Source organism: Lynx canadensis, chromosome A2 (assembly GCF_007474595.2).
Source record: "Lynx canadensis isolate LIC74 chromosome A2, mLynCan4.pri.v2, whole genome shotgun sequence".
Classification (NCBI taxonomy): domain Eukaryota; kingdom Metazoa; phylum Chordata; class Mammalia; order Carnivora; family Felidae; genus Lynx; species Lynx canadensis.
The window spans coordinates 121558882-121573491 of NC_044304.2; the positions used below are offsets into that span (position 1 = coordinate 121558882).

The 14610-nt window shown below is 37.8% G+C and overlaps 1 protein-coding gene across 1 annotated transcript in view; it reads left to right on the forward strand.

The window, feature by feature from the left end:
- GARS1 (glycyl-tRNA synthetase 1) overlaps window positions 1-14610 on the forward strand; it is a 45738-nt gene that overhangs the window by 13246 nt on the left and 17882 nt on the right. The window contains exons 4-10 of the mRNA XM_030308183.1: window positions 266-407; window positions 1323-1411; window positions 2312-2388; window positions 5718-5863; window positions 8214-8363; window positions 12637-12799; window positions 14128-14292. Coding sequence (XP_030164043.1) covers window positions 266-407; window positions 1323-1411; window positions 2312-2388; window positions 5718-5863; window positions 8214-8363; window positions 12637-12799; window positions 14128-14292 — 932 coding nt within the window. The remainder of the gene's footprint in view (window positions 1-265; window positions 408-1322; window positions 1412-2311; window positions 2389-5717; window positions 5864-8213; window positions 8364-12636; window positions 12800-14127; window positions 14293-14610) is intronic.

Below are 14610 nucleotides of genomic sequence, written 5' to 3' on the forward strand. Positions count from 1 at the left end.
ATATGGAGGAACATCATTTGCTTTTAGTTTTTTTCTAAACCTACTTGGAATTCTTAATGTGTAAATATAATAAATGGAGTATGAGCTTTTAAATGTTACATCTGTTAGCTAGCTGGAAGTAAGACTCGTATTGAGGGATTCGAATTGCTGACTTTAATACCTTTTTAGGGAGTATGTGACGTCTTACAGTTTCTCGTGTCTTTTTGCTTTCATTTGCTTAGAGTGACAAGTTAAAGTCCACGTTTTACTCATTCATATTTTATAGGCGTTAGTGGTCTGTATGATTTTGGGCCAGTTGGATGTGCTTTGAAGAACAATATTATTCAGACCTGGAGGCAGCACTTTATCCAAGAGGAGCAGATCCTAGAGATTGATTGTACCATGCTTACTCCCGAACCAGTTTTAAAGTAAGATCTCTACTTTGGGGGCTGAAATTCTTTAATAATGCATATTTAAGTAACTTCTCCTGATTACAAAAACTACCCATATTCACTATAAAAATCTGGAAAATAAAGACAAACAAAATACATACCTAATGTCCATAGACAGCCATGTTAAAATTACTGTATTTATTCTTACTGTGTTCTTTCTCTGGAAGTCCCTGTATATACATCAACATTAGCAGCACACTGCTTTTTTCATGTAACGTAGGTGAACATTTACTTACATCGCTAAATGTTCTTCTAAAGCGTTTTTAATGACAGCATAGTATTCTCTTGTGGATGTGCCATAATTTATTTAGTTAGTGCCATATTGTAGGCATTTAAAGCGTTCCTCATTTTTGAGTCTGCTGAACATCTGATAGATGGATTTTTGCAAATATATATGATTATTTCCTTTGAGTTTTTAGAAGTTCTTGGCAAAGATGTGTATGCATTTAGAATTGAATACTGCTATTTGTGTTGAAGTTTTAAGATTCAGGATCCATACTGAGTATCATGAATTCTTGCCTAGTTACATTCCCTATGGTTTCGGCCTTTGCTTAGATCGTTAATAATGGGATAGGCATGGATTAACTGATTCTGCAAAGTAGCACATGCTTTATGGCAACTTGTGGAAAAGTATAATCTAGTTGATGTCTTTTCCCTATGGGAAGAAAGAACTTAGGGAAAGGGTGAGGGTATATTTGAAGAAGAATGTTCTCGGCATACATTATTATCTACCATGGATACATCGTTATATACATACGGGAGCTTCCACCTCTCAGATGCATAGATATAAGCTTAATATACTCCGTATAGCAGGAAGATTGTCTTATAAGGTAAAGTCTATGTTTTAATTTGTATGAAAGTGACAGATTGGCTTGGCATTTGTTAACTTAGGACCTCTGGCCACGTAGATAAATTTGCTGACTTCATGGTGAAAGATGTAAAAAATGGAGAGTGTTTTCGCGCTGACCATCTGTTAAAAGGTATGGTTTTTCATCTCAGATACTCTTCCAGGTTGAATTCATCAAAACAAAGGGTTTAGATTAAAGTTTTCTCATATTTTTTCTCTTAAAAATTTTTTGGCGCACCCGAAACCAATTTTACCATATATGTTAACTACAGTTTAAATAAAAATTTGAAATAAAAAAAATTGGGGGCATAACATACAAAGATTAAAGTGCGCAGATCTTACATATACAGGCATACCTCACTTTATTGCATTCCACCTTGTTGTGCTTGGCAGATACTGCATTTTTTTACAAATGGAAGGTTTGTGGCAACCCTGTATCAGGCAAGTCTATCAGCACTGTTTTTCTAACTGCTTTTGCTCACTTTGTCTCTGTCACATTTTGGTAATTCTTGCAGTATTTTAAACTTTTTCATAATTATTGTATTTGTTATGGTGATCAGTGATTAGGACTTCCTGAGAGCTCAAATGATAGCATTTTAGCAATAAAATATTTTTAAATAAGGTATGTACTTTTTTAGATATAATGCTGTTGCATATTTAACAGAGTACAGTATGATGCAGACATAACTTTTATATGTACTGGGAAACCAAAACATTCATTTGACTTGCTTTATTGCAATATTTGTTATATTGTGGTTTGGAACCGAACCCACAATGTATCTGAGGTATGCCTGTATGGATCAAGTCCCTTATTTAACAAGAAGTTTTTATACATGATAAGTAGAAACTCTAAGTCCTACAAAAGAATCAAGACAGTGTTATGGTTCTCCCTGTAAAATCAACCATGGAATTTATATAAAGTAAGAACACTATCCTTGGATTCATTTTCTTACCACTTCAGCACTGAATCTCAAAGTACATTTTCCTTTTTCCCATTGATTGAAATTGACATGTACCAACACTGTTCTTGTAGCTCATTTACAGAAACTGATGTCTGATAAGAAGTGCTCTGCTGAGAAGAAATCAGAGATGGAAAGTGTCTTGGCTCAGGTGAGTACTTTAGAGATGTTATCACAGTAACTCAGGAAGGTGCTGTCTTTCTTTCAGTGTTTGGTGACTGTTGAATTTCACATTGCGCTGACCCTGGCCACAATTGTAAAGAAGTAGAGTTTACCTTCTGTCTCTCTTTGCATTTTTATTTTCTTCTTTCGCTGCCTTTTGTGGCTAATACTTTATGTTAGCCCAAACTAGCAATTCAGTGTAAATGGGCATGAAATTTGTTCTATCTCTTTCGAAACCAGTTTTCTGGATTCAATAGCAAAAACCAGACGAGTGGCTGAAGATGAATGTTGTTCAGTCTTGCTGCAGAGATTTTGGGGAAGATACCTTCATGAGCACTGTCTCATCAGCCACTTGATCTACTTGTGGTTGCACCGTCCCTGACTCCATGCTGTTATTGTTAAAACCCAATGAGCAGGCCCCTGCTTTCCCTATAGACTAAAAGTTTTATAATTTCTGTTTAAGTTGGCAAAGTTTAGGGAAGACAAAAGAGACCATAGAGATAATCAATTCTTTTACCAAGTGCAGGAATACCTTCTATATCAGAAATAGTTCTTATCCTCCTTTTGGGTCACAGATCACTTTAAGAATATTATGAAAACTGCACCTCTTTGCCCCAGGAATATGCACATGCCCATGTACATATGTTGCTGATTTCTCATGTCGTGTATTCATTTAAGCAAAGTACATTTCTCCAACACCATGTTTGATCATGAGGTCCATCAAAGCTTACCTCTTAAATTTTATGTACTTCCTTGGGTAAAAATACACACACACACACACACACACACACACACACACACACACCACTGCTATATTTATACATCTTTTCTTTATATTGGTATATATATATGTGAGGCTAAATGTAGGAATCCCTACCTCTTTGCTTTTTACTCATGAGAATTTATTAGATACTTTTCCACTGTTGCCTTATTTTCTACAAATATGCTGATTTTCCCCTGTGATATCTAGCTTTCTAACGGTAGAGAAATTTTTTCCTTCCTCGTTTAAATTGAAAGAAAATCTCAATTTGGCTGTTGACTAATCTGCCAATTGATTTTAGTCCTTGTGAGGTATATTTTATCCTTTGCTTAAAGCTCATTACTTTAGTATTGTTGTTCATGGTTTAGTAAATCAGTTCTTGAGTTTTGACAGTTGTAGTTACACATTCATTTCTCATTTCCTTTTCCAAAGGCATGACCTTTAATAGAAAGAAGAAATGAAAAGCACTTCTAATTACCCCTAAATTACTGTTTCCCATTTAGTATGTTAGACCTACTAAGTTTTTGTGAGTATGTATCTTTGATCTTAGCAGTTTCATTCATTTCCGAGTCAAGTGTCAGACCAGGAAGTAATTATACGCTGATTTGTTAAGTCATAATTTATAGTTTGAAATCTGACTCTGTTTCATCTCATATGCATGGTCTTAGGAGAGCAGTCTGTTTTTTGATTTGCCATATCAGATACACATACAAGCTGTCAATGTAATGTTCAGTGAAAAGTTGGGGACTGTGGTCTAGTACTCAGAAATTGCCCTGGTGGATTCACAGCCAAAGGCCCATCTGTTTACTCGAGTGAGTAATAATATTTTCTCCACCTGTTAGTGCCTTTGATTCCTTTCAGCTGTATGAAGCATGATAGCTTCTTTAAAAGCACTGATTCACCCTCTGAGTTAGGATGAGCTTTATTCCTGTTATGTGGATCCAGTAGCTCAGAATTAATTGTTTTTCTTCTGTATCCATTTTTGCTGACCTATTTCTGAATGTACCAGTTTTTAAAGTCATTTTTTAACTTTCATTTAAAAAAATTGGTAATATATTTTTAAATGTATATTTATTTTTGAGAGAGAGCGAGCATGAGCGGGAGATGTGCAGAGAGAGGGGGGGACAGAGGATCCAAAGCGGGCTCCACAATGACAGTAGAGAGCCTGATGCGGGGCTCAGACTCAAACTGCGAGATCATTATCTGAGCTGAAGTCTGATGCTCAACCGACTGAGCCACCCAGGCGCCCCTAAAAAATTATTTTTTAAAGTTGAATCATTTGTTCCTTAGTGTTTCCTACTATCTGGATTTGGCTGACTGTATCATTTTAGTGATATTTTACATGTTCCTCCGTTTCTATATTTCTTGTAATTTGGTAGTCAGTTCTAGAGGCCCGATCAGATATCTTTGTCAAGACACTTAGTAAGTAGTATAATGTATGCTATGTGCCAGGCCCTGTGCTAAGTACTTTACATAATCTTTTTTTTTTTTTTAAGTTTATTTATTTTGAGAGAGAGAGAGAGAGCACAAGGAGGGGAGGGGCAGAGAAGGAGAGAGAGGGAGAGAGAGGGAATCCCCAAGCAGGCTCCACACTGTCAGCACAGAGTCTGACAATGGGGCTCGAACTCACGAACCACAAGATCATGACCTGAGCCGAAATCAAGAGTTAGACACTTAACTGACTGAGCCACCCAGGTGCCCCTACATAGTTAATATTCATAGTAGCCCTTCATAGTGAAGTAGGTTCTGTTTTCCCGTTTCACAGAGAAGCAAAATGAGGCTCTGAGAGGTTAGGTAAGAACTTACTTTTAAGTCACACAACGCATTAGTGGTAGAGTTGGGCAGTTTATCTAGCGTTTTCTGACTCCAGAGCCTCAGTTCTTATGGCCATGAGTTGATTTATCTAATTATTTTGTTTCTCTTGGGAGATTTTTTTTTTTAAGTTTTGAATATTCTTCAGTATTAGATGGTTTGTCATAGTCATTTGAAATTTTTGAATTGGAGGGTCATACATTATTTTAGAGTTTGGCATTGATTATCGATGTATAAAATGTGCAATAAATTGGATCAAGCAGACATGAATAAGAAACAGCTTCTGCCTTCAAGATCTTAATATCTAGTGGGAAAGAAAAGGTATATGCACATCTAATGAATAGACAGGGAAGTGAACCTGACTGAAATATGCACAGAGTGGTAAAATTCAACTTGGAACACTTACTTACATGATTTCAGATGCTTGCCAGTCAGTAACTATTATAACTGAACCAGAGATACTTTTGCTTTATCTTTCATTGTGAAATGGTGAATGTGTGCGTTTTAGGTCAGTCCCAGAAAGATACTCCATTTTTCTAGAATGGTAAATGGTAAATTGATAAATGGAAAGTGTGTGAACTGGTTATGATTTTAATTTGGATATCTTGGGGGTTAGGTTAATTCTGATGTTCTTGTTTTGGGTGACTTTTAATGATGGATGGGTTTTATATATAATACTCTTATCTTATGCCCTGTTTTTTTTCCTCAGTCTTTTACATTAATTATTTTCTTGACCTATCCTTTAGCTTGATAACTATGGACAGCAAGAACTTGGGGATCTTTTTGTGAACTATAATGTAAAATCCCCCATTACTGGAAATGATCTGTCCCCTCCAGTATCTTTTAACTTAATGTTCAAGACCTTCATTGGGCCTGGAGGAAACATGCCTGGGTATGTATCACTTATTCTTTGTGTAATGAAGGTATTAAAATTTCTCATAATAAAAAGTAGACATCATTATCAACCATGAAGGAAAACTTTTGATAAGTGATATGTAGAAAGTGCAGATAAATATATTAAGGAGAAATAATGACAGACATATTACTAAGTATATTCCTTCTAATTCTTTCTGAATGTAATTTTTTTAGTGTATGTGATAATTTTTTTTTGTCACAAAATAAAAGTCTGTGATCATCATGTCTTCTAATTATAGCTGTATAGGGCAAAAGAGGTAGTTGAAGAATGATTTTGGAAGTCATTGAATTTATTGCTGAAGGACACTTAGGGAAGAATTTTGTCTAGATCAGCACTTTGCAATAGAACTTTCTGCAGTGGGGGAAATGTTCTATAATCTGTGCTGTCCAGTATGGTGGGCATCAGCCACATGTGGCTTTTGAGCACTTGAAATGGCATTAGTGCTTCTGAGAGGAACTGAATTTTAAAATATATTTAATTTTAATTAATTTAAATAGGCATTCGACTAGTGGCCTACCATACTGAATAACATAGGTTTAGCTTGTTATTTTACAAGATGTGGTTTTCACAGTAAGGAAAGCTGAACAGCTTACAATATGATCCAGAGCTGGAATCTGTATTTACAGATTTCTTCTCCATGTTAACACACTTAGCCAAAGTATTACACTTCATAGCTTCAGATATTTTTCTTACGGTCTCGTAGAATAATGGAGTGTAGGCATTGGCTGAAGCTAGACAGATCATGTTTCCTGGAGTAGAAACTAAAGAACAATGAAAAGTAATTGTGACAGAATGTATTACTGGAATTGTTTTAGTCACACACTGTGTTGATTTGGGATATTTTATGGAGAGAGGCCAAAGGCAAGCCTTTCATTTTGACAGTACATACAGAGAGTCATTAAATGGGCCAAACCCTCTGACCTATCATCCCACTCCTGGGAATTTATCTGAGGAAATAATTCAAAAGGAAAGGGAGCTATATTTATCAAGAGTACATAAATTAAAAGTAGAAATAATCTATTTAATAATTTCAGATCGTTAAGTAAATTATAGTAAAGTAGTTCATTTTAGTAAATTACTCTGCAATTGCTAAATATGTTACATTTTTATGATTATTTAGAAAATGGAAAAACAATGAATAAATCATTTTACACACTCTACTTATAAATAATGCATATAGGGGTGTCTGGGTGGCTCAGTTAATAGAGAATGTGACTCTTGATCCCGGGGTTGTGAGTTTGAGCTCCATGTTGGGTGTGGAGCTTACCTAAAAATAAATAAACAAACAAACTTACAGCTTTAAAAAAATGCATATAAACTGTAGTTCTGCTTCTATGTGTATCAAAACTGGAAAGCACCACCAAGAGGAGCAGTTGGTGTGTTAGAGTGAGAGGAGGGTGAAATTATAATTTAATTTTTCTTTGTTGTTTTGTTTTCAAGTTTGTTTATTTTTGAGAGAGAGAGGATGAGTGCCAGGAGGGGCAGAGAGAGAGGGAGACAGAGTGTCTGAAACAGGCTCTGTACTGATATTAGCCCGATGCGGGGCTTGATCCCATGAACTACGAGATCATGACCTGAGCCGAAGTTGGATGCTTACCTACTGAGCCACTCAGGTGTCCCCTTTTTTTGTTTTAAAGTTCTTTTCACAAAATATTTATTTTGAAGCAGCCTGTTGGGAAAGCTTTCTTAGTTGATGCTTTTGCACAGAATACTTTCTGTAAAATAGAGGACAGTGGATATCTTGGAGTAGTTGCTTGGCTGTATCTTTAAAACATGGAGGAAAAGAGAAGAAGCCTCTGGCTGGAAATGTAGAGCACCACAGAAAAGAAAATGACAGGGAGGATCCGGAAAATTACCTGGCTTGTTGTAATGATTGTGATGAGTGAGCTCTAATGTCAAGTGTTAGCCCATAATGGATTCTTTTGAGCCATCAGCAGCACTCTCCTGGGTGGGTTCGTAGAGGTACACTTAGGCAGGGTCTTATTTTCGGAAGGATCCAAAACTGTTGTCTGCCTCCGTGTAAATGATTAACCAGGTTTTAGGGACATTGAGAGGTGCTATTTGACTCACTAGAGAGATAAAATAAAATCACATTTCTAGTAGTAGTATTACCATACCAACTGCTTGATACATTCTCTAACACGTGCTTGAGAATGCTTGCCACCAAGAAAAATGTGTATTCCTAAAACTTTTCTTTAGGGCACGTATGTACAGTTTTGTGCAAAAATAGTATAGTATTTAGGACTTTGAGGATTTGTATCTAGAGTTTCAGATTTTTGGAAAACAATTTCTTTCCTTCTAACCAACTGATTTATTTAAACTCTAGGTACCTGAGACCAGAAACTGCACAGGGGATTTTCCTGAATTTTAAGAGACTTTTGGAATTCAACCAAGGAAAGTTGCCTTTTGCTGCTGCCCAGATTGGAAATTCTTTTAGAAATGAGATCTCCCCTCGATCTGGACTGATCAGAGTCAGGTACTGCCCATATTATTCTGCTGGTAAAAATCGTGAATGACCTTGGCATTGAATGGGAAAGGAAATCTTGCTATGTTGAAACAATTCTGCTTCATTTTTACGTGGGTCAGAATTTATTTTTGTCCCCCAAAAGATTATGTTTTACATTTGTAGTCTCTGGGACATCAGGTAGTTTTGAGTGACTAATGTGAACTGAAGGGAAAGGAAGAGAGGTGGAGGATAGGTCACATTTCTCACCTCCAAAATAATCTTTCCCCCTTGTTCATCATATGTTTAGAGAATGGCAAGATCTTGACTGTCTAAACAAGGGCATTTTCTGGCAGTGGTGATATATATAAGTATAGGGTGAGGTGGGGATGAGGTGATGCTTATGAGAGGGAGTCCTCAGTGTCCAGGGCAAACAGTGCTCGACTTGGGCTGAGAGTGCTTCCATAACCAGTTGACATTCCTCCAGATACTTGAGGTGTCTATATGACAGAAAGGCCAGCTAACAGGCTTATTTTTATCTAGCCTACTCACTCGCTTCTGTTCTAATAACCTCCCTTTGCCAGATGTATCCAGGAATATGTAGGGCGGCATATTAGCACTTAGTTAACATTTTTCTTTAGAAACATACTGTGACTTAGCTGTTTGTGACTTAAGCTTTTTGTGGTTTCTATACATTTTTCTTACTAATATCATCTCTTGGGGTAATAAAGTCCATATAAAAATAAGATGTAGGTAAACCTAACTATCTTAGACTCCAAATGATTTTCCACAGCCCCACCACCCCATCCTTCTCTCTCCTTACTCACTGTAATTACAGAGTTTAGTAATAGCATGTCCCAGCCACTGACTCTACATCAAAGCACCCAAACCACCTGCCTAATCTTGTTAGTCCCCATGACCCCCACTGAGGAAACACTCCTGTGATTGACCAAACTGTATCTTCAGGCCTATGATTCCTTCAGCCTTCTGGTCTAGAAAGGGGAGACTGCACAGAGGAAGGGCTTCAAGACTTAGAAAAACAAGTGGGAGAAAAAAGAGGTGCAGAAAAAAAGAGGTGGTCAGAAACTTTAGCCAGCTATGATAACAGTGCAAAACTTGTCAGGTTTGAGTCTTTTGTTTTTCTGTTTTTTTCTGTCTTTTTTTTTTTTTTTTCCTTTTGTTTTTTGGCTTTCTGTCTGCTCCAGTAGTGTCTGCAGGCATGCTTTCAAAATACCGAGGAAGCTGGGTAAGACTAACTTTGTCTAAAGCCGGTGTTTTAGAGAGGGTTTACATCATGTAGAGTAGCTCTTGGAAGTTATAAAGGATCACAAAGTATGGCCTTTGGAATAAAAAGTGGTAAATCGGAAAACCAACTCAGAACTGAGGAGTGATTCTAGGAGTTAACTGGTGAAAGGCTGTGGGACTTCATGACATTTTATTCCTTGGTCATTTTCACTTTATTATTATTTTTAAAATTTTTTTCAATGTTTATTTTTGAGAGAGAGAGCACGAGCAAGGGAGGGGCAGAGAGAAAGGGAGACCCAGAATCCAAAGCAGGCTCCAGGCTCTGAGCTTTCAGCACAGAACCTGATGTGGGGCTCAAACCATGAACTCATGACCTGAGCCGAAGTCGGAGCTTAACTGACTGAGCCACTGAGGCACCCCGGTCATTTTCACTTTAAAGCATCCTGTCTGGATTCTGGCTGGTTTTTGGTATATGCCCCTGTAAGATCCTGACTTAGAAGGCTGTTCATTCTTCCATGAGCCAGTAACCCCATGTTTTTTGTTACATGGGTTGGGTAGGGCTAGGATTTGTTTAGTGTTATGATTTCCTCTTGATGACATAGAGTTATTAGGTCTTTGCCTGGCTGTGATTTCTTTAGGTTGGGAGTATTGGAGTGTTCATATGAAATTTTTTAAATTAATTAATTATTAATTTATGTTTATTTATTTATTTTTGAAAGAGAGAAAGAGAGAGGGAATCCCAAGCAGGTTCCACGGTCTGTGCCGAGCCTGATGTGGGGCTCAGTCCCACCACCGTGGGATCATGACCTGAGCTGAAATCGAGTTGGATTTTTTTTTTTAAGTTTATTTACTTATTTTGAGAGAGAGAGAGCAAGAGCGAGCATGGGTGAGAGAGGGGAGAGAGAGAGGGAGACAGAGAATCCCAAGCAACCTCCACGCTGACAGCTCGGAACTGTGAGATCATGACCTGAGCCGAAATCAAGAGTCAGAAGACGCTTAACCAACTGAGCCACCCAGGAGCCCCTAAAATTTATTTTTACTTTGATTGGCTGGTTCTGTCTTCTAGACCTGTATGTGTTTTTGTTCTCCGCAGTTCCAGGTACAGTCTCTGAACTCAAAGACAGGAGACTGCTGGTAAAATCCGTGTTTAGTTTTGATTTCCACCTCCTGTCTGTGAGCTGACAGATGGAAAGGCTTTGGCAGCAGATTATTTTGGGATTCTGGGCCGGGCCCTTATTTTGATATGCCCTGCATTTTAAAATATTTTTTTTTTTCAACGTTTATTTTTATTTTTGGGACAGAGAGAGACAGAGCATGAACGGGGGAGGGGCAGAGAGAGAGGGAGACACAGAATCTGAAGCAGGCTCCAGGCTCCGAGCCATCAGCCCAGAGCCTGACGCGGGGCTCGAACTCACAGACCGCGAGATCGTGACCTGGCTGAAGTCGGACGCTTAACCGACTGCGCCACCCAGGCGCCCCTGCCCTGCATTTTAGATGTTCTGTTCCTAACAGCCCAGCTCTAAGCTATGTAAGGACAGACATTGTGCTTCTCTGTCATGTTTCAATGCACACAGATGTTTGATAGTGGTCAGAAGACAAGATATAGGTGCTTTGGGGCCAAGTAAATACCATTAAAAAATAAAATTTAAAAATCAGAGCTCTTTTGCAATGCATTTCATGTATTTTTAAAACCCATTTAAGCAATTTTTCTTTACTTTGAAACATCTGAAATAATCATGAAAGTGCAGTAGTAAATGTGTGTGTGGGGGGGAGAGTTTGTTTAAAGAAGAGAAATTTGATTTTCACTCATAGCTTAAACCACTTTTCCCTCAATAGCTACTTAATTGCCATTCAGAGAAATCTCTTTGGGAAACCATTACTATATGCATATTTATTTCAGCATTATGCAGTTAGCTTAGTGTTAGCCTGTTCAATTTATACCTTATGTCCTCAACCTTGAATAACACTTTATTCAAGAAGCCGTTACTCTAAAGAAGCCAGCCGTATGGTGCCATTATCTGTCATTTACTTGTTCAGAGCAAGAGAAAGGAAGAAACCAAACTGCTATAAAAGCTAAAGAACAGTTTCACTTCACTTTTAATTTCACATTGGAACTCATTTAGTGTATATTTATAAAGACTTGCTAGTGCTTTAAGGAAAACCATTTTATTTGGAAGTCACTATTAAATATCTCATTTCTTTTTTGCATCTGACTTTGGCTTAAGTTTTCCTAATATTAAAAACTGTCTCAATCTGTTCTTTAAAAATTATTTTCCATTGAAAGTAAGAATCTTTTGTTGTTGTGGTTAGTATCAAAGGAAAAACAGAGATGGACAGTAATGAAAGTGGTAGAAACAGATTTTATTCAAGATTATTATGGTAGGGGAAAAGGATCTCAGTATAGAACAGGGCCCAGTTTTGAATATATCATGGGTAAGAGGGGATTTATAGCCAAGGAGCATGGTGGGGGTCAGTAGTTAGAAAATTACTAAAAGGGAATATCAGGGGAAAGGGGGATTCTGACTAAACCAGCCTAACAGGATCTTGCCGAAGGCAGGCCAGGGTGATCAGATACCATGTGGGGGATGGTGGAGGATGACAAACCCTAAAAGATACCAGAAGTGATCACACGTAGCAAGCGGGGGAGGGGTTCTGGTTAAATTGACTTAGCAGGGTGCCTGCTAAAATTGGATTTTATAAGGAAGTGTACAGATGGGCCTAGGAGGAGGTTCAGGAGACTGATTAAAGTTTGGCCAAGCAAAGAATCTTTGTCATTAGATAGAAGGAGTTAATATTTGAGAGAAATTTGACTGTATTTCTTTAAAATACTATTTAAGCAAGTAGTGAAGTTTTCATTAATGTGTTTAAAAATAACAACTATCTACACAAACTTAATCAGACTTTTTTTTTTCATGCCATTCCCTTAGGAAACAATTTTCTTGTGTAGTGATAAAAGATTCCTGTCGTGTGAGGGGTTATATCATTGTAGAATAAAGTTGAAAATAAGGGCCTCATTTATTTTTTATAGTTAAGCATGCCACTTTTATGTTTTTGCTTCCAGAGAATTCACAATGGCAGAAATTGAGCACTTTGTAGATCCCAGTGAGAAGGACCATCCCAAGTTCCAGAATGTCGCAGACCTCCACCTTTATTTGTATTCAGCAAAAGCCCAGGTCAGCGGACAGTCTGCTAGGAAAATGCGCCTAGGAGATGCTGTTGAACAGGTAAGATTCTGTCGGTAACTTCCTTTAGGTTATTCCTCTTTAGGGACTCCAGCACTTAACAAATTCTGTGTACTGAATGATAAAATATTTATTTTAGCAGTCATTGTATTATTTTATTATTTTTTAATGTTTATTTATTTTTGAGAGAGACACAGAGCATGAGTAGGGGAAGGGCAGAGAGAGGCGGGGAGAGAGGATCCGAAGAGGGCTTGTGCTGACAGAAGAGAGCCCGATGCAGGGCTTAAACTCAAGAACTGCAAGATCATGACCTGAGCTGAAGTCAGGTGCTTAACTGACCGAGCCACCTGGGCAACCCGGTCATTTTATTTTTTATATAGAGTTTGTTTTTATATAGTATTTATTCTATACTATTGTTATAATGGGAGGAAATTACGTGAACATGCCGATTTGTGGGCCATGGGGTCTAACGTGAAAAACATATTTAGCAGAGCACTTGGAAAAAAGATCTTGGTTTGAACTCTGCATTATCAATCCAACTTTTTTCAATATGTGCTACTTTTGGGGAGACATTGTGACTCACAGAAAGCAAGCCCTCGGGATTTTAATCTCTTCTGTATTGGGATAAAGTCTTGTGTAGAATAAAATTTCTCCAATCATTTGTCTGGAGAAATGAGTGAGTGAAAACTTTCTTATAGTAGCTGTGGCCTGATAGTGGAGTGAATTGCTTCAGGAAACAATGAACTTCCTGCCCCTGAAAATACTCCACTGGAGGCTGGGTGATAACTTGGCAGCTATTTTGTAGAGAAGAGCCCAGCAGCAGGTTGGAGATGGGGGCTAGATGATTTCTAAGATCCTTCTGGTACTGTAATAGTAAGATGACACATACTATGTGGGGTGTACAAACTTCAGTGCATAAGGATACGTTAAAATCCCCTCAACGTGTCTTATTACTTCTGTTAATTCAGAAGAAATATATCTTCCAATCCATAGGGTCATTATTATGAATGTCATTTTTAATACTGTAGTTATTAAAAATAATACAGAGGGTGTGAGGTATTGGGCTGAATTTTTTGCTGACGCAGTGAGTATGGCAGAAAGATTTTGAATCACTCCATTATTATCAGCTTGTTAACTTGACGTTAACCCCATTAAAAATAGCCACAGTCACATTCTGGGTATTTGAGATTGTTCTGAAAGCTGGATAAATTAGCTTACTTTGTGTTTCGAATGTTTTTCAGTAGATTATGAATAGATTGAAAACGGTATGTTGGCCTTTGAAAGAATGTGCATGTTTTTTTCCGTCCTCTGTGCTTGCTTGCATGTCTGCTTGCTTATTTATTTACTTGTTTATTCATTAATTTTTTTAGGGTGTGATTAACAACTCAGTATTAGGCTACTTCATTGGCCGCATCTACCTCTACCTCACGAAGGTTGGAGTATCTCCGGATAAACTCCGCTTCCGACAGCACATGGAGAATGAGATGGCCCACTATGCCTGTGACTGTTGGGATGCCGAATCTAAAACGTCCTATGTAAGGAGAATGGAAGGGTTGTTAGCATTGTGACCGTCACGCTGTTAACTTAGGAGCATGAATATCAAAATTGCCTTTTATGTGCTTTATGTCAGAGTGGAACAAGGAGAAAAGGTTTTGTTTTTTTTTTTTCTGAAGCAAAATGGAAAAGGCAATTGCCTTGTGCCCCCTTATAAGGAAGGGGTTACTCTCATGTCCCAAGAGGCCTTTGTAGACTTAGACGGCTTTAATGGAGACAGAGAGTAAGAGAGAGACACAGGGAGAGATGGAGAGAGAGTGAAAGTCTAATGGGGCAGTGCTGGTGTGTACATTCTTGGG